The sequence below is a fragment of the Seriola dumerili genome, unplaced genomic scaffold (genome assembly GCF_002260705.1).
Source record: "Seriola dumerili isolate Sdu_G_001 unplaced genomic scaffold, Sdu_1.0 BDQW01000169.1, whole genome shotgun sequence".
NCBI classification, from domain to species: domain Eukaryota; kingdom Metazoa; phylum Chordata; class Actinopteri; order Carangiformes; family Carangidae; genus Seriola; species Seriola dumerili.
In genome coordinates this window covers 3,315,493-3,341,443 of record NW_019174424.1, presented here as the reverse complement: position 1 = coordinate 3,341,443, position 25,951 = coordinate 3,315,493, and the positions used below count along the sequence as shown (strand labels likewise).

Sequence of the window (25,951 nt, the reverse complement as noted above, 5' to 3'; positions counted from 1 at the left end):
CAAATACCTTTGTATTACATTGTGTGGTGATTTTATTGTGAGGGGATTTAATCTTTTTTGCAGAGACAAGGCACACATCTTTTAAAGCCATTTATTTCTTGCATCCACTTAAAATGTCAATGAAATTTGTTTGAATGTTCTCTCCTTGTTCAACGTACGGATGAATGTTCATATACTAGATGTATAGTGATGTGTCTTCTCTCCATGGTTCAGTGTTCACATCAGTAATTCAGGCTCCCTGGAGCCAATTTAGCTCACCAGCATAAACTCAATCTAAGCATTTCCATGATTCAGCTGTGGATATTTGGTAATGCGTATTAGTTCAACATAATGTAAAAGTAAATGAATGTTGCTCTTTTGTATACAAAAATATTGAGTACAGAACAGCATCATTAACAACATTAAAACATTGTTTTAGATTTGAATTCATGCTAAATGCAAAAATAGTAGTTTAAACAAATCTACAGAAACATGACAGTGCATGGGTTACAGAACCTTGTTTTCAGACACATTATTCGGCTTTTTTCTATTATAGAGGATCAGTTTTGAGTTTTGGAGAGTATTAATGCAACCTCTCTTCTTGATAACATATATTCATTTGTTTTGAAATGATTTACAAACAGATGGTCAATCATACTGTATAATCTATATACATTGGGGTTTTGATAGTGTAAATACTTAACAATTTCTTTTCTGCATGTAAAAAAGTTTCAATAGAGGAGAATAGCACTTTAGATGGTAAATGAGTGTGGGTGGGGTTTCAGGAATTAAGACCTACAGTATGTTCACAATGTTACCTAAAGTATTGTATACGAAAAAAATGTATGTATATTTCTGTTTTTATTTTACTGTTTTATTTGAAGCCAGTGCAAACTTGACTAGACTGCTTTGATTCCTGCTTTTGTTTTCCATTCATGAATATATAAATGGGGTATATAGTGCCATGGTCTTTTAAAAACATTTGACCAGTATGTTTCTTATAGTCTGTTAACAGTATTTAACCTATTCTTCAAAAAAGAAGCATAGGCGTCTTTTTATATGACAGTTGCTTTGGTAGATTCCATCCTACACATAAAAACCATGAAAACTGAATATCTATCTGTATAAAATTTACTGTACAGTCTCCAATCTTGATGTACTCAGTAATGTATTAGTTTTTGGTTTTACTACTTTTCAATGTGCAACTTCTTTCTTGTAAGTGAAAGTTAACCACAATAAAAAACAGAAGGAAACATGGCATATTGGCTCATTTCAGATTCACTTACACAAATTCTCCTCCCAGAGCATGAGTTACAAAACAATGTGTCAAGTGGAGATTTAATGTCTTGTATCTCAGGTGACACTTTAGTGGGACGGACGCATGCTCACATTGTTTGCTTGAACCCAGCTCTTTACATTTGAATGAATTAATGGCTACTCAATACTGCTCAAGAACATCTCCATGCCCTTCTCTGATGCACTTGCACAAATTATTTAATATGTACATCTTAAGTCACTGGTAAATGAGGTTGACAAATGGGGGCGGGGGTGTCATAACAAGTTTGAAACCTTTCCTTTGTCTCCCTCTAGTGGATAAGTAATCATATGACATGAAACAAATGCTAATTTTGATCCAATTTATATAGTTTTTAGTATAGTTTTCCAAAAATGAGACAGGAATGCATGCTGATAATAACGCACACAAAGCAGTTAACATTCAGCTGTTTGAGTATGTACAAAAAGCAAAAGTTGCTTATTGTACCTGCAGTGCTTGGCAGCGTAATATTGAAAGCTGCAGATAGCAAATTAGAGACAGTTTAAAAATAAATAAATAAATCAAGAAATAAATATTTTTTTAGTCAATGAAAATAAATCTGTAGACTGTGTATTATGTCTTACTGACATATGACAGTCCTGCATCAGATTATGTTTTCAGTTTACCTAAAACTGACCACAGTTTGTACACTTGAAATTGAAGGAAAATACTTTGAGAACAGAGAAAACCACATTTAAATGTCTTCATGTGAGAGCAGCAACAGTTCTGATTTCTACACAAAAAGGCACACATACATAACTCTTCAAGTATGTAAGTCACATCACATGACAGATGAGTGCATTAAGGCTAACATTCATGAGCACAGAAGTAATTCTGAAAAATGGGTCTGGGACATAATGTAAGTGAAGTTGAGCAGGACAGCAGGTAGAGTAAAATAAGTAATTGTGAGAATGTTAATTGCAGTCAAAGCTGTCTCACCTTTAGGTCCTTTTCTCTGTTACCCTTCATTTTACAAGAGCTTCAGTTATGTAATGTAAAGTACATATCTCGCATCCTTTTCTTCTTCTACCTCCACTTCATTCCCCTCATCCTGTACTAATAGTTCTTCAAACACTAAGCCGGTCATGGTTTATGCTTAAAATAGGCCTCCACTGCAGAGAGAATGAAAAAATATAGATATCAGACTTAACAATTAAGAAGAAAAGGCTAAATAATGACTAGATTTAGTTGGGTGCTCAATTTACCTGCATACTCCTGAGGCAGCATTGGTCTGTTGACAACAGTCTGAAATGCAGCCATCCAATTTTTCTGATCCTCTTCTGTCTCACATGCAAAAAGAAACTTCCTGTCTGGTGTCACTATGGTAATTCCAAACTGCCAGTGGTAGCCCTGAATGTTGGGAGGGAGGCCAGCAAGCACGGTGTAGCTGTTTTCCTTACCACCAATGAACACCTCACCTCGTGCATAGGCATCCTAAAAGCAGAAGGAGAAACAGTTAATCCTCTTGATATAAACCACGCTGTGTTATTGAGTGAAATAGTTTTGGCATGTTGTGCACCGCAAACCGCTTTACTGCACTGTGTAGTCATATTTAATATTTCTAAAGTTGCATAAATTGCATATTTTTGTTGAGTTTTTGGGTGAACTGCCTCCAAAAATAAACAGAGATTAATACAGACAAAAAGGCACAGCGGCATCTGCTGGTCACAGTGTGTAACTACAGCAGTGTCGTCATGACGTGCAGTTTTAATACCAGTGGATCTTTGAAGTACATGAGCCTCCTGTCATCCATCGTAAACCACCTCTTCTTGAAGCCCTCTGTGTGCTGTGGGACAGAAACAGAGGCTCAGTTCAGCGACTTACAAGTATAAATTCCTTGGCTTTCATGCTTAAGCCGTTAGACATCGTTATGAGCTCTGCATATTTCTCTACCTTAATGGACCATGTTGTGGTGGTATTCAGTCTACTCAAGTAAAACTAAAATAAAATTATATATATATATGTATATATATAAACAGAAAAATCCCTCACCTTTGGACCAGTCTTCTCCATGTAACCCTCCTTTATGTAGTTCCTGGTTAGCTTTGGCAACAACTAAGCAAACAAAGAACAAATACCTCACTGATAAACTCTGAATTAAACTCTGTATGTAAGTACACATGTATGCAGAATGCTAAATTATGCTAAATTAGATTATTTTTTTACTGTTCAAACAATTGACAGAGCAAATTAAACAACCACTTGATATATTTTTTGCAGAATGTGACGTTGGTGTCCTCAGTGGTAGCTACAGCGTGTATGTGTATGCATGTATTTGTGTAAGTACTCACATCAGAGTTGGAAGCCCCAGGAAAAGCCACCTGCAGGTAGTGAAACCTGGCCGCTCTGATGGCATTGAACCAGTCCACCATTTCCTTCAGGACAGGACATCAGGAAGTACAATGACTGACTCATACGCATCATCAGTCCCAGCACTACACACAACACTCATTATGAGTCAAAGTGGATTTTCTACATGTCATTTACCATTATATCATAAGCCATGGGATGATTGTCATGGGTTTTGTTAAGCCTCTGTACAAATAGACATCAGTTACAAACTGACTTGTAACAACAAACCATTTCCACCAGATGGAAACACATGCCTTCTGCTGCCTCCTCAGACTCACTTCTCCCACTTAAACCACCAGACAAGAGAGGCACTGTACCTCACCTTTCCATCCTCATGGTAAACAAAGATATTCCTAGTGCTGTTGTCCTTCAGATAGGTTATCTGCAGGCCATGGGCAGTGCCAATTTTAGTTGGCTGGAAAGTGGCATTCACACTATTGATCTTCATTATCGCTTTGGGCTCTCTGGCCTGCAGAAAGAGAAGCAAAATAGTGAATGATAAAGTCTTATCTCCTAATGTCCTCCTTCCCTTTATGGTGTTTAAATGGGAGAAAGCCGCATTTGGAAAAATATGTAAAGCTTGTATTTAAGCAGAGAGTAATGAATAACAATTTGAAACGGGAGTTGGTCTCAAGAAAAAAAAAGGAAATCTAAACATTTCTAGACAGAGCAATATTTAACAAAGGCAGTTTAACAGTAGCTGAAATACAGATGAGAAGCAGAAAGAGAAAGAAAGCACTCACGTCATGCTTATTGAAGTACTTCAGAACACCCTCCCGTTCGGACAGAATAAATTTTCGGCTAAGGTACTGTCCATTGTCTCTGCCTCGTTTCCATAGAAACCCCTCTCTGTAGCCTGCCAGAAAGGGAGCCACAATGGTCCCGTTCCATTAACATGGAGCGAGAATACAGAGAAGACAGAGCAGACATTTGCCAAAACTATAATACCTCAAAACATAAGGCAAACATTAATACAGAGTAAAAAGTCACAAATGACCAACCCTAACCCTAACCCTAACCCTAACTGAAGAACTTGATTATTATGTTAAGACAATTTATGTGGATGTAATGGCGCAAATGGTTTTTGGGCCATTTGGATCCAGCAGAGCAATCTAAACACAACACTGACATATTCTCACCTTATAAAAATTAATGTGGTGTAACAGTTGCTTTTTTACCCATCCACCAACCTGAAGGGGCTATCTGAAAGCTGACATCATGGGAGAATATCACAGTGAGGCCTAATGTCACCAGAAAAATGTTAACTGATGTTATTTAACCATTTAGGATAGTGTTAATTCTGTCTTCTGTGGGCTTGCAGTCAGGTTTCTAGCAGCATAATGTGGTGGATATATCAAAGTAGTGTTTAATTTCTGTTGACAAATCCGATTAAAATGTAACCATGAATACTATGAATTATTATGCTTTACTATTATACTATGACATTTTTATGCATCAATATACTATTTCTTTTTATGCCTTATTATGCTGGGACATTTTTAATCCGTATAATTTTATGACTTACTTTGACATTTTTATGTTACACTATACTATGACGTTTTTTTATATTTTTATGACTTACTAGACTATGAAGTTTTTTACAGTTTTATGCCTTACTATATGAAGAAGTTTTTTGTTATTTCTATGCCTTACTAGACCATGACATTTTTTAAAATTTTATGTCTTACTGTACTATTACATTTTTTCACATTTTATGCCCTACTATATTATACATTTTATGCCTATGACATCTTCTATGGGTTTTATATCGTTTACCATATTTTGCTAAACTTTGTCCTACTCCACATCAGCAGTGGTTAAATCCCCTAACTAGCACTCCGAAGGTCACAGGTTCAAGCCCCAATTAGGGACCTTTCTGTGGAATTTTGAACTTGTTTATGCCTTATGACACTTATGCCATTTCACGTTTTTATGCCTTATTATATTATGACGTTTTATGGAGTTTTTATGCCTTAGTATATGATGACGTTTCATGCCTTAATATGCTATGGCGTTTTTTGACATTTTTATGCCTTATTATACTATGATGTTTTTTGGCATTTTTATGCCTTATTATATATACTATGACGTTTTTTGACATTTTTATGCCTTACTATACTGTGACGTTTTTTGACATTTTTATGCCTTACTATATTGTGAAGTTTTATGCCTTATTGTAGTATGACGTTTCATGCCTTGCTATCCTATGACGTTTTTTGACATTTTTATGCCTTATTATAGTATAATGTTTTATGCCTTATTATACTATGACGTCTTCTATGGGTTTTATATCGTTTACCATACTTTGCTGATGTTTGTCCTACGCAACATCAACGGGGGTTAAGTCATGGTGGCACAGTGGTTAAATCTCCTGCCTTACACTCAGAAGGTCACATGTTCAAGTCCCAGTTAATGACTCTCCTGTGGAATTTGATTATGACTTATGCCATTTGACATTTTTATGCCTTAATATATTATGACGTTTTATGGAGTTTTTATGCCTTAGTATATGATGACGTTTCATGCCTTACTATCCTATGATGTTTTTTGGCATTTTGTGCTTTACTATATTGTGATGTTTTTTAGCATTTTTATGCCTTACTATACTATGACGTTTTTTGACATTTTTATACCTTACTATACTGTGACATTTTTTGACATTTTTATTCCTTACTATACTGTGAAGTTTTATGCCTTATTGTAGTATGACGTTTCATGCCTTGATATCCTATGACGTTTTTTGACATTTTTATGCCTTATTATAGTATAATGTTTTATGCCTTATTATACTATGACGTCTTCTATGGGTTTTATATCGTTTACCATACTTTGCTGATGTTTGTCCTACGCAACATCAACGGGGATTAAGTCATGGTGGCACAGTGGTTAAATCTCCTGCCTTACACTCAGAAGGTCACATGTTCAAGTCCCAGTTAGTGACTCTCCTGTGGATTTTCTTTAAGACTTATGCCATTTGATATTTTTATGCCTTAATATATTATGACGTTTTATGGAGTTTTTATGCCTTAGTATATGATGACGTTTCATGCCTTACTATACTATGACGTTTTTTGACATTTTTATGCCTTATTATACTATGACGTTTTTTGACGTTTTTATGCTTTACTATATTGTGACATTTTTTTACGTTATTATGCCTTACTATACTATGAAGTTTTATGCCTTATTATACTATGACGCCTTCTATGGGTTTTAGATCGTTTACCATATTTTGCTAAACTTTGTCCTACTCCACATCAGCAGTGGTTAAATCCCCTAACTAGCACTCCGAAGGTCACAGGTTCAAGCCCCAATTAGGGACCTTTCTGTGGAATTTTGAACTTGTTTATGCCTTATGACACTTATGCCATTTCACGTTTTTATGCCTTATTATATTATGACGTTTTATGGAGTTTTTATGCCTTAGTATATGATGACGTTTCATGCCTTAATATGCTATGGCGTTTTTTGACATTTTTATGCCTTATTATACTATGATGTTTTTTGGCATTTTTATGCCTTATTATATATACTATGACGTTTTTTGACATTTTTATGCCTTACTATACTGTGACGTTTTTTGACATTTTTATGCCTTACTATATTGTGAAGTTTTATGCCTTATTGTAGTATGACGTTTCATGCCTTGCTATCCTATGACGTTTTTTGACATTTTTATGCCTTATTATACTATGACGTCTTCTATGGGTTTTATATCGTTTACCATACTTTGCTGATGTTTGTCCTACGCAACATCAACGGGGATTAAGTCATGGTGGCACAGTGGTTAAATCTCCTGCCTTACACTCAGAAGGTCACATGTTCAAGTCCCAGTTAATGACTCTCCTGTGGAATTTGATTATGACTTATGCCATTTGACATTTTTATGCCTTAATATATTATGACGTTTTATGGAGTTTTTATGCCTTAGTATATGATGACGTTTCATGCCTTACTATCCTATGATGTTTTTTGGCATTTTGTGCTTTACTATATTGTGATGTTTTTTAGCATTTTTATGCCTTACTATACTATGACGTTTTTTGACATTTTTATACCTTACTATACTGTGACATTTTTTGACATTTTTATTCCTTACTATACTGTGAAGTTTTATGCCTTATTGTAGTATGACGTTTCATGCCTTGATATCCTATGACGTTTTTTGACATTTTTATGCCTTATTATAGTATAATGTTTTATGCCTTATTATACTATGACGTCTTCTATGGGTTTTATATCGTTTACCATACTTTGCTGATGTTTGTCCTACGCAACATCAACGGGGATTAAGTCATGGTGGCACAGTGGTTAAATCTCCTGCCTTACACTCAGAAGGTCACATGTTCAAGTCCCAGTTAGTGACTCTCCTGTGGATTTTCTTTAAGACTTATGCCATTTGATATTTTTATGCCTTAATATATTATGACGTTTTATGGAGTTTTTATGCCTTAGTATATGATGACGTTTCATGCCTTACTATACTATGACGTTTTTTGACATTTTTATGCCTTATTATACTATGACGTTTTTTGACGTTTTTATGCTTTACTATATTGTGACATTTTTTTACGTTATTATGCCTTACTATACTATGAAGTTTTATGCCTTATTATACTATGACGCCTTCTATGGGTTTTAGATCGTTTACCATATTTTGCTAAACTTTGTCCTACTCCACATCAGCAGTGGTTAAATCCCCTAACTAGCACTCCGAAGGTCACAGGTTCAAGCCCCAATTAGGGACCTTTCTGTGGAATTTTGAACTTGTTTATGCCTTATGACACTTATGCCATTTCACGTTTTTATGCCTTATTATATTATGACGTTTTATGGAGTTTTTATGCCTTAGTATATGATGACGTTTCATGCCTTAATATGCTATGGCGTTTTTTGACATTTTTATGCCTTATTATACTATGATGTTTTTTGGCATTTTTATGCCTTATTATATATACTATGACGTTTTTTGACATTTTTATGCCTTACTATACTGTGACGTTTTTTGACATTTTTATGCCTTACTATATTGTGAAGTTTTATGCCTTATTGTAGTATGACGTTTCATGCCTTGCTATCCTATGACGTTTTTTGACATTTTTATGCCTTATTATACTATGACGTCTTCTATGGGTTTTATATCGTTTACCATACTTTGCTGATGTTTGTCCTACGCAACATCAACGGGGATTAAGTCATGGTGGCACAGTGGTTAAATCTCCTGCCTTACACTCAGAAGGTCACATGTTCAAGTCCCAGTTAATGACTCTCCTGTGGAATTTGATTATGACTTATGCCATTTGACATTTTTATGCCTTAATATATTATGACGTTTTATGGAGTTTTTATGCCTTAGTATATGATGACGTTTCATGCCTTACTATCCTATGATGTTTTTTGGCATTTTGTGCTTTACTATATTGTGATGTTTTTTAGCATTTTTATGCCTTACTATACTATGACGTTTTTTGACATTTTTTTACCTTACTATACTGTGACATTTTTTGACATTTTTATTCCTTACTATACTGTGAAGTTTTATGCCTTATTGTAGTATGACGTTTCATGCCTTGATATCCTATGACGTTTTTTGACATTTTTATGCCTTATTATAGTATAATGTTTTATGCCTTATTATACTATGACGTCTTCTATGGGTTTTATATCGTTTACCATACTTTGCTGATGTTTGTCCTACGCAACATCAACGGGGATTAAGTCATGGTGGCACAGTGGTTAAATCTCCTGCCTTACACTCAGAAGGTCACATGTTCAAGTCCCAGTTAGTGACTCTCCTGTGGATTTTCTTTAAGACTTATGCCATTTGATATTTTTATGCCTTAATATATTATGACGTTTTATGGAGTTTTTATGCCTTAGTATATGATGACGTTTCATGCCTTACTATACTATGACGTTTTTTGACGTTTTTATGCTTTACTATATTGTGACATTTTTTTACGTTATTATGCCTTACTATACTATGAAGTTTTATGCCTTATTATACTATGACGCCTTCTATGGGTTTTAGATCGTTTACCATATTTTGCTAAACTTTGTCCTACTCCACATCAGCAGTGGTTAAATCCCCTAACTAGCACTCCGAAGGTCACAGGTTCAAGCCCCAATTAGGGACCTTTCTGTGGAATTTTGAACTTGTTTATGCCTTATGACACTTATGCCATTTCACGTTTTTATGCCTTATTATATTATGACGTTTTATGGAGTTTTTATGCCTTAGTATATGATGACGTTTCATGCCTTACTATGCTATGGCGTTTTTTGACATTTTTATGCCTTATTATACTATGATGTTTTTTGGCATTTTTATGCCTTATTATATATACTATGACGTTTTTTGACATTTTTATGCCTTACTATACTGTGACGTTTTTTGACATTTTTATGCCTTACTATATTGTGAAGTTTTATGCCTTATTGTAGTATGACGTTTCATGCCTTGCTATCCTATGACGTTTTTTGACATTTTTATGCCTTATTATACTATGACGTCTTCTATGGGTTTTATATCGTTTACCATACTTTGCTGATGTTTGTCCTACGCAACATCAACGGGGATTAAGTCATGGTGGCACAGTGGTTAAATCTCCTGCCTTACACTCAGAAGGTCACATGTTCAAGTCCCAGTTAATGACTCTCCTGTGGAATTTGTTTATGACTTATGCCATTTGATATTTTTATGCCTTAATATATTATGACGTTTTATGGAGTTTTTATGCCTTAGTATATGATGACGTTTCATGCCTTACTATACTATGACGTTTTTTGACATTTTTATGCCTTATTATACTATGACGTTTTTTGACATTTTTATGCTTTACTATATTGTGACATTTTTTTAACGTTATTATGCCTTACTATACTATGAAGTTTTATGCCTAATTATACTATGACGCCTTCTATGGGTTTTAGATCGTTTACCATATTTTGCTAAACTTTGTCCTACTCCACATCAGCAGTGGTTAAATCCCCTAACTAGCACTCCGAAGGTCACAGGTTCAAGCCCCAATTAGGGACCTTTCTGTGGAATTTTGAACTTGTTTATGCCTTATGACACTTATGCCATTTCACGTTTTTATGCCTTATTATATTATGACGTTTTATGGAGTTTTTATGCCTTAGTATATGATGACGTTTCATGCCTTAATATGCTATGGCGTTTTTTGACATTTTTATGCCTTATTATACTATGATGTTTTTTGGCATTTTTATGCCTTATTATATATACTATGACGTTTTTTGACATTTTTATGCCTTACTATACTGTGACGTTTTTTGACATTTTTATGCCTTACTATATTGTGAAGTTTTATGCCTTATTGTAGTATGACGTTTCATGCCTTGCTATCCTATGACGTTTTTTGACATTTTTATGCCTTATTATACTATGACGTTTTTTGACGTTTTTATGCTTTACTATATTGTGACATTTTTTTACGTTATTATGCCTTACTATACTATGAAGTTTTATGCCTTATTATACTATGACGCCTTCTATGGGTTTTAGATCGTTTACCATATTTTGCTAAACTTTGTCCTACTCCACATCAGCAGTGGTTAAATCCCCTAACTAGCACTCCGAAGGTCACAGGTTCAAGCCCCAATTAGGGACCTTTCTGTGGAATTTTGAACTTGTTTATGCCTTATGACACTTATGCCATTTCACGTTTTTATGCCTTATTATATTATGACGTTTTATGGAGTTTTTATGCCTTAGTATATGATGACGTTTCATGCCTTAATATGCTATGGCGTTTTTTGACATTTTTATGCCTTAATATATTATGACGTTTTATGGAGTTTTTATGCCTTAGTATATGATGACGTTTCATGCCTTACTATCCTATGATGTTTTTTGGCATGACTCTCCTGTGGAATTTGTTTATGACTTATGCCATTTGACATTTTTATGCCCTAATATATTATGACGTTTTATGGAGTTTTTATGCCTTAGTATATGATGACGTTTCATGCCTTACTATCCTATGACATTTTTTGGCATTTTTATGCCTTACTATGTATACTATGACATTTTTTGGCATTTTCATGCCTTACTATCCTATGACGTTTTTTGACGTTTTTATGCTTTACTATATTGTGACATTTTTTTACGTTATTATGCCTTACTATACTATGAAGTTTTATGCCTTATTGTAGTATGACGTTTCATGCCTTGCTATCCTATGATGTTTTTTGACATTTTTATGCCTTATTATAGTATAATGTTTTATGCCTTATTATACTATGACGCCTTCTATGGGTTTTAGATCGTTTACCATATTTTGCTAAACTTTCTCCTACTCCACATCAGCAGTGGTTAAATCCCCTAACTAGCACTCCGAAGGTCACAGGTTCAAGCCCCAATTAGGGACCTTTCTGTGGAATTTTGAACTTGTTTATGCCTTATGACACTTATGCCATTTCACGTTTTTATGCCTTATTATATTATGACGTTTTATGGAGTTTTTATGCCTTAGTATATGATGACGTTTCATGCCTTAATATGCTATGGCGTTTTTTGACATTTTTATGCCTTATTATACTATGATGTTTTTTGGCATTTTTATGCCTTATTATATATACTATGACGTTTTTTGACATTTTTATGCCTTACTATACTGTGACGTTTTTTGACATTTTTATGCCTTACTATATTGTGAAGTTTTATGCCTTATTGTAGTATGACGTTTCATGCCTTGCTATCCTATGACGTTTTTTGACATTTTTATGCCTTATTATACTATAATGTTTTATGCCTTATTATACTATGACGTCTTCTATGGGTTTTATATCGTTTACCATACTTTGCTGATGTTTGTCCTACACCACATCAACAGGGATTAAGTCATGGTGGCACAGTGGTTAAATCTCCTGCCTTACACTCAGAAGATCACATGTTCAAGCCCCAGTTACTGACTCTCCTGTGGAATTTGTTTATGACTTATGCCATTTGACATTTTTATGCCCTAATATATTATGACGTTTTATGGAGTTTTTATGCCTTAGTATATGATGACGTTTCATGCCTTACTATCCTATGACATTTTTTGGCATTTTTATGCCTTACTATGTATACTATGACATTTTTTGGCATTTTCATGCCTTACTATCCTATGACGTTTTTTGACGTTTTTATGCTTTACTATATTGTGACATTTTTTTACGTTATTATGCCTTACTATACTATGAAGTTTTATGCCTTATTGTAGTATGACGTTTCATGCCTTGCTATCCTATGATGTTTTTTGACATTTTTATGCCTTATTAAAGTATAATGTTTTATGCCTTATTATACTATGACGACTTCTATGGGTTTTAGATCGTTTACCATACTTTGCTGATTTTTGTCCTATGCCACATCAACAGGGATTAAGTCATGGTGGCACAGTGGTTAAATCTCCTGCCTTACACTCAGAAGGTCACATGTTCAAGCCTCAGTTAGTGACTCTCCTGTGGAATTTGTTTATGACTTATGCCATTTGACATTTTCATGCCTTATTATATTATGACGTTTTATGGAGTTTTTATGCCTTAGTATATGATGACGTTTCATGCCTTACTATCCTATGACGTTTTTTGACATTTTTATGCTTTACTATATTGTGACGTTTTTTGACGTTATTATGCCTTACTATACTATAACATTTTTATGCATAAATATACTATGACTTTTTATGCCTTATTATGTTGGGACATTTTTAATCCTTATTATTTTATGACTTACTTTGACATTTTCATGCCTTACTGTACTGTGATGTTTTTTGATGATTTTATACTTGAGTATATTATGACGTTTTTTAACATTTTTATGCCTTACTATACTGTGACGTTTTTTGACATTTTTATGCTTTACTATACTGTGAAGTTTTATGCCTTATTGTAGTATGACGTTTCATGCCTTGCTATCCTATGACGTTTTTTGACATTTTTATGCCTTATTATAGTGTAGTGTCTTATGCCTTATTATACTATGACGTCTTCTATGGGTTTTATATCGTTTACCATACTTTGCTGATGTTTGTCCTACGCAACATTGACAGGGATTAAGTCATAGTGGCACAGTGGTAAAATATCTTGCCTTACACTCAGAAGGTCACATGTTCAAGCCCCAGTTAATGACTCTCCTGTGGAATTTGTTTATGACTTATGCCATTTGACATTTTTATGCCTTAATATATTATGACGTTTTATGGAGTTTTTATGCCTTAGTATATGGTGACGTTTCATGCCTTACTATCCTATGATGTTTTTTGGCATTTTGTGCTTTACTATATTGTGATGTTTTTTGGCATTTTTATGCCTTACTATATTATGACGTTTTTTGACATTTTTATGCTTTACTATATGGTGACGTTTTTTGGAATTTATATGCCTTACTATACTGTGAAGTTTTATGCCTTATTGTAGTATGATGTTTCATGCCTTAATATCCTATGACATTTTTTTAAGTTTTTATGCCTTACTATACTATGACGTTTTTTCACATTTTTATGCCTTATTATAGTATTATGTTTTTTGACATTTTTATGCCTTATTATATATACTATGACGTTTTTTGACATTTTTATGCCTTACTATACTGCGACGTTTTTTGGCATTTTTATGCCTTACTATATATACTATGACATTTTTTGGCATTTTCATGCCTTACTATAACTTTTTTTTTTTTTTAACTTTTTTATGCCTTACTATACTATGACATTGTTATGCATCAATATACTATGACTTTTTATGCCTCATTATGCTGGGACATTTTTAATCCTTATAAGTTTATGCCTTATTTTGACTTTTTATGCCTTACTGTACTGTGATGTTTTTTGACGATTTTATACTTGAGTATAGTATGACGTTTTTTGACATTTTTATGCCTTACTATACTGTGACATTTTTTGACATTTTTATGCCTTACTATACTGTGAAGTTTTATGCCTTATTGTAGTATGACGTTTCATGCCTTGCTATCCTATGACGTTTTTTGACATTTTTATGCCTTATTATAGTATAATGTTTTATGCCTTATTATACTATGACGTTTTTTGACGTTTTCATGCTTTACTATATTATGCCTTATTGTAGTATGATGTTTCATGCCTTAATATCCTATGACATTTTTTTAAAGTTTTTATGCCTTACTATACTATGAAGTTTTTTCACATTTTTATGCCTTATTATAGTTTGATGTTTTATGCCTTATTATACTATGACGTCTTCTAGGGGTTTTATATCGTTTACCATACTTTGCTCATTTTTGTCCTACTCCACATCAAGCATGGCTAATTCATGGTGGCGCAGTGGTAAAATCTCCTGCTTTAAACTCAGAAGATCATAGGTTCAAGCCCCAGTTAGTGACCTTTCTGTGTAATTTGTTTATGACTTATTCCATTTGACATTTTTATGCCTTAATATATTATGACGTTTTATGGAGTTTTTATGCCTTAGTATATGGTGACGTTTCATGCCTTACTATCCTATGACGTTTTTTGGCATTTTGTGCTTTACTATACTATGACGTTTTTTGACATTTTTATGCCTTATTATACTATGACATTTTTTGACATTTTTATGCTTTTCTATAGGGTGACGTTTCTTGGAATTTATATGCCTTACTATACTGTGAAGTTTTATGCCTTATTGTAGTATGATGTTTCATGCCTTAATATCCTATGACATTTTTTAAAGTTTTTATGCCTTACTATACTATGAAGTTTTTTCACATTTTTATGCCTTATTATAGTATGATGTTTTATGCCTTATTATACTATGACGTCTTCTAGGGGTTTTATATCGTTTACCATACTTTGATCATTTTTGTCCTACTCCACATCAAGCATGGCTAATTCATGGTGGCGCAGTGGTAAAATCTCCTGCCTTGAACTCAGAAGATCACAGGTTCAAGCCCCAGTTAGTGACCTTTCTGTGGAATCTTGATCTTGTTTTTGCCTTATGACACTTATGCCATTTGACATTTTCATGCCTTATTATATTATGACGTTTTATGGAGTTTTTATGCCTTAGTATATGCTGACGTTTCATGCCTTACTATCCTATGACGTTTTTTGGCATTTTTATGCCTTAGTATATGATGACATTTTTTAACTTTTTTATGCCTTACTATACTATGGCGTTTTTTTGACATTTCTATGCCTTACTATACTATAACGTTTTTTGGCGTTTTTATGCTTTACTATATGGTGAAGTTTTTTTGGAATTGTTATGCCTTACTATACTGTGAAGTTTTATGCATTATTGTAGTATGATGTTTCATGTCTTGCTTTCCTATGAAGATTTTTGACATTTTTATGCCTTATTATAGTATGATGTTTTATGCATTATTATACTATGACGTCTTCTATGGGTTTTATATCGTTTACCATACTTTGCTTGTTTTTGTCCTATTCCACATCAACAGGGGTTAAGTCATGGTGGCGCAGTGGATAAATCTCCTGTCTTACACTCAGCAGATCACAGGTTCAAACTCCCGTTAGTGACCATTGCCATTTTTATGCCTTACTTTACTATGACGTTTTTTGCCATTTTTTATGCCTCATTATGACATTTTTTTTACATTTTTATGCCTTACTATACTATGATGTTTTTTTTGCTTTTTGTCCTACACCACATCAACAGGGGTTAAGTCATTGTGGCACAGTGGTTAAATCTCCTGCCTAAGGTGAAGAGAGTACAGTATAAAATGTACAGCAGAAGAAAACTAATGTCTTTTCAGAACATTAAAGCATGTAAATCTTTTTTAGTCGACACCAAGAATGAAATGATTAACACTTAAAATGGCCATAAAAGGTCCTCTTTAATGTTGAGACCAAACCTAATGCCAGTATATTGTGAGTGCACTGCAACAGCAATCTTACATTGTGCAACAGTGGTTACCAAGAGTCTAAGAGATCTTAAAGCTAACCAAAGGTACCCAGAAAAGGTGGTGTTAGAGGCCACTGAAATGTTTGTGTCTGTGTGTAAGTATAAGTGTACGTGCACACTTTTAGCTTATGTGGTCACCATTTTAGGCAGCTCAGCAGCGGTGGAAGGAAGCACCTCCGCTTTACTATATATAAATAATTCACCTTCAACTGATGGCTTCCTGTACAAGCTTGAATATCATTGAAGTACATTCTCTCATTTTCTAACACAAACATATGAATCAACAACAGTCAACAACCAGCAAAGAATCTTCACTTCATAACTTGTATTTTTCCAACAATGTAATTAGTGCAGATGAATAAGTCTGGTCATTTTTAATATCTTCTATTTTAATGTTTAATGTGTGTTATCAAAAATACCTTTCACTTACCCACCCCTTCTGGCCTCCTCTCTGTCACACACACACACCTCTTTGCCTATTTTCAGTGTGAGCACGAACACACACACACACACACACACACACACACACACACACCTTATAATTTTCCAAATATCTGAGATTGAATCCATCTTCAGTTTGAGGTCCAAAATTGACCTAACCCTAAGTGAGAACACTCGTCTTCTTTTCGGTTTCCTTAGCTGTTACCATTCCAGCAGCACTTTGACACTGCAAAATCCACAAATTGCAACTGTTGCAATTAGTTTTAATCTTTAGTCTAAGAATCTGCAAATAGACTACATTAGAAACAACCAATAAACCACTTCCCCTCCAAGTAACTGTACATCACACACATTTCAGTATCTCTGTCAAATGCTGGTATAGTAAAAGCTTAGGTGCAATGTCATAAAAAACAGAGAAGGGAGAAAACGGCAAATGACATTTCAGCTGCCACTTTCGTCAAGGAAATGGAGCTGAAATTAGATACTTAAATTTCTGTCTGCTTGTCCACCTTTACCTTTGTCCCTCCTTTTTCTATAGTTTCCTGCTTCTTTGTATAGTAATAAAGTTATCATGCTGTGGGACACAGACCACAGTAAACTTTTGGTTGCGCAATGGCTTCATCAATTATTCATCAGTCAGGATGTTTTGTTCCACCACTGGGAAGGAGGAGGTCAGACCAGACCGTCCACAACAACATGACACAGCAGAGGAGAAGAAGAGGAGTCATTCACTGTAACAACAGGGTGTCAAATATTTGCAAACACTTGGGAAAGCAAAGCATGTTTTGGACCACAGCATCCATCTTTTTTTCCTCCTGGACTGAAGTCTATGAGCAATGTTATATAGAATATTTGTACACAAAGGAGGCCATTCTTCCGCCACAGCAGAGACACACAGCCACATGCTCGTAAACCTCTGCACAGTACAACACAAGAGGCCATTGACAGAGAGGAATAGAGACACAGAGGAAGAGTTTACAGTCATGAGACTCGGATAATAGTGCTTTATCTTCTCTACCTAAAGTGAGATTTTACTTGTTTTTCTTTTTGCATGCACTCATTTATTCCATGTTTTTAGTCCAAAAAGCAATTCTGCATTTTACCTTTTTGACACATTCAGTCCCTGCAGAGAAACACAGATGCTTTCTTTTTCTCTGAAAAAGATGAAAGTATTTGATTCCAACTTTCCCATTTGTCATGCTGTTGTTTTAAACTTTTAAAATCCAGTTCATTTTTATGTAAAATTTGAAAAAAAAAAAAAATAGCTTACTATTCTATCAAACAGCATCTAATGTGTTTGAAAGTTTAGCCTTAAATACACTTCTCAATGTCACTAATAATGTTTTAAACAGCAAATACAAAAGTTTGTTGTAAGAATTTAGTAAACAGTGTTGATTTCAGATGTCACAATCCCTTTACTCATCATGTAATACTGCATAGTATGTGAGCCTGCCAGTGGTTCAAGCAATGACATCACTTTACTACAAATTTAGCAAGAGAGTCCCACCCATTACTTACACAAGAGTGATGTGGAGTAAGACATTCTACCAAAAATGGTCACAAACTATGTTTTCTATCAGGTTAAACTGACTTTATTTTTGCACAACTTCCTGTTTCTGGCACAGATGTTACCAAAGGAAACTGTCAATGAAACCTGATAGAAAGCATAGTTGGTGACCATAATGTTTTATCAGCTGAACATATGGAACATGACATGTCTGACTATACTGACAGCTTCCCATTTCCCCTAACTGTACTTAAGTCTCATAAGTTGCAGCTGAACAATGAATTGCAAATGAATTAACTCAAAACTAAATCTGTGAAGTTGTGGTCTGTAGACCGAAAAATAACCGAAAAATAAGGTATTATATGTTAAAAAGGTGTAGGTTGAAAAACAGTGGGCCCATCCTTTTATTCATGGCTCCTTCAAATTTGGTTGTCGCAGTAAGCCATGCCAGTGAGTAAGCATTTATTAAATGTTCATATTTTCTTATAAATGCTAAATAGACAGGGGTTAAAGTAAAGTGTTGTCAATTGTTCAAAATGTTTGTTAGTAAAGTGTAAACCTGTTTTGCACTAGTGGTCAAACCACTGGAGGAGGATTTTTACAGAAAAGAGAAAAAAAAGTAATGGTTTCTTTCAGCTGGGTAATATATCAACTACTTTAACTTAATTTACATGGATTGAAGTCAGTGATCAATGTCTTGCCTTCACTCTGGATACAGTTCCAGTTCTATTAAAATCATAAACTGTAATGGCCCAATCTTGGCATCTATGCATAATAGAAATTATTCTACAATCTTAAGACATAATAGTCCCATCTTAACATCTGTGCGCTCATTGCCACTCATTTTGGGGGCTCTCATTATTGATTAGCTGAGCCTGATTAGCGGTCAAGTTGCGACTGCAACGGGCAGTTGGCCAGGAAACATTTGTGACACACATATTCACAGGCACATTATTCAGCACAAAAGACAAATATGGGTTATGTAATATACACTTAGAGAGGAAGTGAACTTCGGCCAATGACAAAATGATTTCACACAGTCAACCATAACAAAAGAGTGACACATACTGTAGTTAGGCAGAAACAGAGGTAGGCGTACATTATGACAAAAGTCCGACGGTAGGGCAGAAAGAAATGAGGACACACAAGGAGCTGAAGGACGACAGCAAAGGACAGTTTTCCTCCCTTGATGAACAGCTATTCTGACATACCATCTATCTGCCAAGCTACCTAATGAGGAGTCGTACAATCTGACTTGCTGGATAATTGGGCTGGACAATGGTGGTGGTAATGTCAATAGTAATGGTGCTGTTGTTTAGCTCAAACATAAACAGAAATGTAGGAGTAGTTAAATGCTCTATTTGCTTATTTCCCAAAATGTTGGAACTATTCCTTGGAGGCTGCAAAGTAGACTGTGAGATGAGGCCTCCTTAACCTTCCTCTATGACTCCCTATCTTGGATGTGGTCAGCTGCTTCACTCAAGAATGCTGGTAATGATAAATGGATGATTCTGTTTTCCTGCTGACTGTTCATTCAATGCTGCACAGGAGGTGCTGTGTAAGACACAGACAATTACTTGTTTCCCCAAGTAAGTAAGAAGTATAATGTGTTATGTAACTGTATAGAGACACATTTAATTCTTACCTGCCGAGTAGGGCTCCTGCTTCTCCACACACAGAAACTCCTCCCTCTCATACTTGGCTCGGATCCATTGTTCCCGCAGGAGCCTGCAGAACAGTCGGAGTTAGATTTGCCTGGGTTTGATGTTTACTTCATGCTTGAGCTGATTTGTTGGAAAACCTCTCATTAACTTACAGACTGCGGGCTACTTTTCATGCAAACTCTGAACAGAAGCAATCAAATATTACTTGGCTCATCATCTCATAATTATCACTTGTGTCTCCCTTATCCTCCATCTTTCATGTTCATGATACTGATTATACAGCTCATGCTGCCGTTTTATCTCTCATCCATCTTTATCAAGTAAATTTCGCTGGACTCTCCCTGTTCGCTTGATAATTATCCTTAACATTCACAAAGCATTGCTCATAAACTTGCGCCTTGCATGTTTGTGCATCTTCAGCGTGATTCCCACCAAGGTGGCTCATTTCAACATGCTTTTTCAAATGTCACTTTCAACAAATCAGCAGCAGTCCTTAAAGTCATCGCTTTGCACATCTCTTCCAAGTGCGCCAAGCCCTTCATGCTTAATGGATTTGTCTTTTTCTCTCTTTATTTTCCCTCTTGACAAATCACCCCTTATAAACACAATGCAGGTCCATTTGAAGAATAACTTCACAGCTTAGTGTTTTGTCATTGCCTGTTATTTATGTTGCCAGACGGTTAAGGAGAACCCCTCCTACTGAACTGTTGCTTCCTGTTCGAACTACAGGAACTTGGCAATCTCATAACAGAGGAGTTTCCACATGCCAGCATGACTACCAAAACCTGTTGTTGCCTCTTGTTAATACATCCATTTATGGAACAATAATTTCAATTTTAAAGATGCTATCAGTATTATGTTATCTTTTTGCAAAGAAATAACCACAAAACATCCGTTGAGGTTGGCAATGTTGCTTGATGACATACAAACTGCAGTACTGATGCGGAGTGAATTTTCTTTGAAATGTATGAAGTAACTACTTCATAAATGAACTAACAGGCAATTAAGTCACCTAACACTGACACCTTTACCATTTGAACAAATCTGGTTCTCATTATTTCATCCTGAACTACCCATTAGTATGATAACCTTCATTTCCATGCCTGTTCAAAATCAAGACAAAAACAACATGACAGAAAAATTTTCTACAGTATCCATCTGTGCTACACATTTGCACTCACCCATCCATCTTACATTTAGAGGTGTACACCTGAACAAAAGAGGCACTAACACCTTGATCAGATATTAGTAAGGGTGGAGGACAACAATACTTACGTGCAGTCTTTGTATGTGGGATGGTAATAGAAGGTAGGAACTATCTGTTCGTATTTGGCCTTGGCAGCATAATTACCTACAGAATCCATAAACTGCAAAGGTAAAAAAGAAACACATTTGATGTTTGTAAGTGATATCTATGTGCAACCAGTAGCTTAATGGCTATGAGTGCATGAATGTATTGGCTTGACATACACGCTTAAATAAAATGAAGTGCTTGCAGCTCAGTGTTTATGGGGCTGATTCCTTGCCCAGAGGGAGACAATACTGCTGCCACAGAAAGCTGCTTCTTTTGGGTTTCTGTATTTAACGCAGAGGATACTACTGAGCATGCATCAACATATAACTGAGAAACTATAGATCACACATGCAGACACGCAAAGAAAGAAAAAGAAAAAAAAGGCGATGCAAGACACCCACCACAAACCATTTTGTTGTGCATATTAACACAAGCAAACCAAAGCGGACATACATTGACTGATATGGATGTGTGAAAACATTTCATTTTGCACTGTGAAAGTCTGAATGCCCCAGGATTCAGCAAGCACCCACAAACACACATACACACATATACAAAGATATTGTTTGTATCTGCCAGCTGCTGGCTCATGTCTTTCAGGCCATGGTGAATTGAGACTGATGACTTGTCTTATTCTTCCAAGCAGGGAGGCAGGGGCTCAGCGACAGGCAGATAGTGATGCTCACAGTGGAGCAGGGTGGGCTGGGTGAGGCCAGAGGCTGCAGACATTACTTCAAGCCAAGTCTTAGATCATAATCAATGATCTTCTCTTACAAAAGACAGGGCTTTCTGTTCAGGGTGTGTATGAATAAAATCCTTCAGACAGTAGTTCTCACCTCCACTTCAGAGGAGCTCCAGGGATCCAGCAGGACAGACTTCACCTTGCTGATCTGTGCAATGTTTCTATGGAGGCCAGAGCAGCTGTGACACACAAACACACCCAGGGTATAGGATGCCCACTCCGGGTCTGCAATGCAACAAACAGACTCATGTATAGATATCGCAACACATATACAAATACACACAAAAACCACTTTATGGTCTAAATAACTGAACACACTGTAACATTTCTCAACTTCCTTGCAACAGACACTGAGGGCTCAGCTGTATTTGAAGCAGATTGACCAGAGTGAGGAGCAGACAGCCATTGCACTGGGGAAATGAGTTTCACGTCACATGTATGCTCACATTAATGCACACAGGAAGTAGGTGCAGTGAACTCATCTCCAGGATCTATATTTAAAAACAGTCCAAAAAGAATGATAATAAAACCCTAGCAATGAATTTATGTTCTTGTGAGCATGACCTGGGTGTCTCAGTGGGGTGGCAGTAGTGAGGGACTAGACTCGGCAGCACAGATGGCTCACCTTGAATCACCCACAGCAGAGTAGTGCTGCTCATTTACAAAACAGGCCACATTTATTTAACTTACTTACTGCAATAAAGATTAAGAAATAGTGAACTGTCTTCAAATTCATTTTGGGTTGAATAAAGGTCGAGTTTTATCTTTTATCAGAGGCAGACACATTATTGTACCTATATTGTAAGTACATACAATTACATTTAGGTTTTGAATGAACATTTCTATTAATATTGTAAATTCACACATACATCTGCTGCATATTATGTGTCTGTACAGTTAACAGCCTGAGTAGCATTTTTTTTGCATTCAACAAGAGTTACTACTACTTCCAACACCTCTGTGCTCCAACAAAACACATGTTCAAGACCATAAACTGAAAAAAACCCCACTTTCGTTATGCATCACCCAGTTAGTGTTTCAGTGCTCATGACCTTTTGCTGTGACAAGCTCAGAACATTAAAGTTGAAACATTACTTTGAAGGAGACAAGCATGGAAAGAGTATCAATTTCATAGAATTTCACAATTTTGTTTCTTTTTTTAAAGCCAAGGAGTAAATAAAAAAAAAATTTGTCATGACAAGATACTGTAAACTAATCCATTCAAATTCAGGTCTGTGAAAAAACACAGAACAGCAATGGTGTGAATAGCTGTGCAGGCACAGGCGCGCACACACACACACACACACACACACACAAAATTAAAAATCTCATTTTCAGAATCATTACTCTGATGCATGGTGAGATCACAGCTGATATGGTGGTTATTTTGTAGGTGAACCAAAGAACTAGAGCAGAGTGAAGTAGACTGTATTAGTGAGCTTCAGTCCTTCAACCACTGCTAATAACAACTAAGGGGAAAATGGTCCCTCCTCACACAAACACAAAGTAAAAATAGCATTAGGAGAAAAAAAAATTACTTCCTTGTACATAATCTAAAAGCTGCACACAAGTAACACTGTGCATCTGTACAAAAGAGACAAGAGTATGATGTGTAGTTAACCACTCCCATTCCCTCTGTATTATGAAGCCAGTGTTGAATGTAGGATCCAAATAAACAGACAGCCAAGCAGATAGAGGGTGAATACACATTTAACAAGGAGGACAAATTGAACAGGGTCAGCATTTCTCATCAAGATATGTGTACGGGAATCCTTTGAAAGACCTGAATGAATGGAACTGAGAGCTGATGTTTATTTTATTGGCATTTGATAGGAAACTCATGTATTTATGGGCTCATCATATTTCACACTGGAACCCCAATTCTTCTTGAATATTAAGAAAACCTTGCACATATGCCAAATAAGGCAAAATACATTCAACACCTTATTCTAGACCTCTCTGACCTTCACTCAGGATAGATGAGCCTTATTTTACAAACCACACCTGTTTGCACATGGCCCTGTACTGAACTGCAGATTTGATAAGTGCAAACCAACTAGGTGTGACAAGGAGGGTGTGTGAGCATACATAGGGTATGTGTATGTTGAATGAAATCAACCACAAGATGAATCATCTTTGGCATCATTTTGTAAAGCTTTTTTTTTTTTTAACTACAACTGAGTTCGAAGTTGAAATAAACACTAGGTCTACAAATGTTGCTTATTTAAGTGACAAGTGATAGAAGCCTGGAAATACAGCTGGTTTAAAGGGGCTTATTCATTACTTAGTTGCTCTTTTATAAAAAAAAATACTGACTCCTCCTGTCTAAGGATCTTCATTATGTCAACCGTTATATTTCATGACCATGCCTAGACCACATCGTGACTGTCTGAGAAGAGAAACTAAACGACTTGCGCAAAAAGAACTTGGGGCACACTGTGAAATTGCAAAGTAGTGTATGGTTAATTACTTGCAGGAATAACAAATAGTAGAGTAGGTTAGTCATATAATATATAAACAAACTGATATAAGTTGTAAGAAGTGAGGTCACTAAAACGTGTCCAGCATCTGTCAGTGACTCCCCTCCAGCCTACCTGCAGCCCCACAGTCGGCACAGTTTCCATTTCCAGGTTTCCCCGAAAGCTGTTTCATAAGCCGCCTGTTCTTTTCTTGATCCGAAGCCATAATGTCAATGGTGAATCTGCTCGGATGCCTTCTCAGCGGCTGTAAACCTCAAACTCTCATCCCATCGAAAGTAAAAATTGCCGTCGGACACACTGGATTCTGGGTGTAGAAAAGTGCGTCGTAACGAGCCTAAACTACTAATGAGAGGGCTGTAATTTTAGATGGAGGGTGACTGAACAGTGAGGCATGGTCAGCTTAATGTTGATGCTACACAAACATAAATGCATGTAACTCGTCTCTCCGTCTTCCTCTGGAGTGAGACCCCCAGCGGTCATTATGGTGGAATGAAAACGCGCTCACGACACTCCCAGACAGCGAATACACCCAAACATATGCCCTCTTTCACCAATTCTGTGTCTGGAAATATAGAATTAGACGCGGCTGGAATAGATATATAAAATATATATTATAAGCTATAAGGCAAGCCCTGTTTACAGCAAAGTATAGGCCTACTTATATCATGTATACTTTTCCCTTGACATACTCTGAGCCCTAGTCGAAAATTTACAAATAGTGCGACCTATGAAATTCAACGAGCCACAAACCAAACCCCCGAAAAATCTTAAATTAAAAAATAATAATTATAACTCTATCCTTTGTGGTCTGGTGCCGGTTAAGTAACTGTGGTGAACATTGTTACTAAATTCCATTCATTTTTGCCTGAAACAGTAATCCAATTCACTTAAACAAAAAAGAAAGACAGAAATTTCACACAGGTGTTTTCAGTTGTGGTTGATTAGCCCCCGTGCTCAGGTTGAAGGTTGGCGAGGCTATGTTGTCATTTACGTGAGGTTACCGAGGTTACTAGGCTGCAGCCATTTAGAAGGGCAGAATTTGCCCCGTCCTAACAGGTGCAACAAAGACAACAGGGGAGTACGGGAGACCATGCCCACACAAACCGTAAGAAGCTCTCTAATCAGTCAAAATGATTTTCATCAATACTACAGAGGACATGACCCCGGAGAACTAAGATGTATCTGTGTGGCTCAGGGGTGAACACGTCTGTGTGTAAATAACCACAGCTGAGTCTAACAATCCTTATTATTTAAAGGGTTTGAGAATTATTTTCTATGTTGTG

At 35.8% G+C, this 25,951-nt stretch overlaps 1 protein-coding gene across 1 annotated transcript; it reads right to left on the bottom strand.

The window, feature by feature from the left end:
* Positions 1-77: 77 nt before the first annotated feature.
* On the bottom strand, positions 78-25,074 carry LOC111227072 (arf-GAP with dual PH domain-containing protein 1-like). Its single transcript, XM_022752458.1, has 11 exons — positions 24,783-25,074; positions 22,283-22,413; positions 21,428-21,519; positions 20,134-20,216; positions 4,390-4,502; positions 3,969-4,115; positions 3,586-3,669; positions 3,287-3,349; positions 3,009-3,080; positions 2,500-2,728; positions 78-2,406 (listed from the first exon to the last, which is right to left on the bottom strand). The coding sequence occupies exons 1-11, from the start codon at positions 24,871-24,873 to the stop codon at positions 2,378-2,380; spliced, it is 1,134 nt and encodes a 377-aa protein (XP_022608179.1). The 5' UTR covers positions 24,874-25,074; the 3' UTR covers positions 78-2,377.
* Between the last annotated feature and the right edge of the window lie 877 nt (positions 25,075-25,951).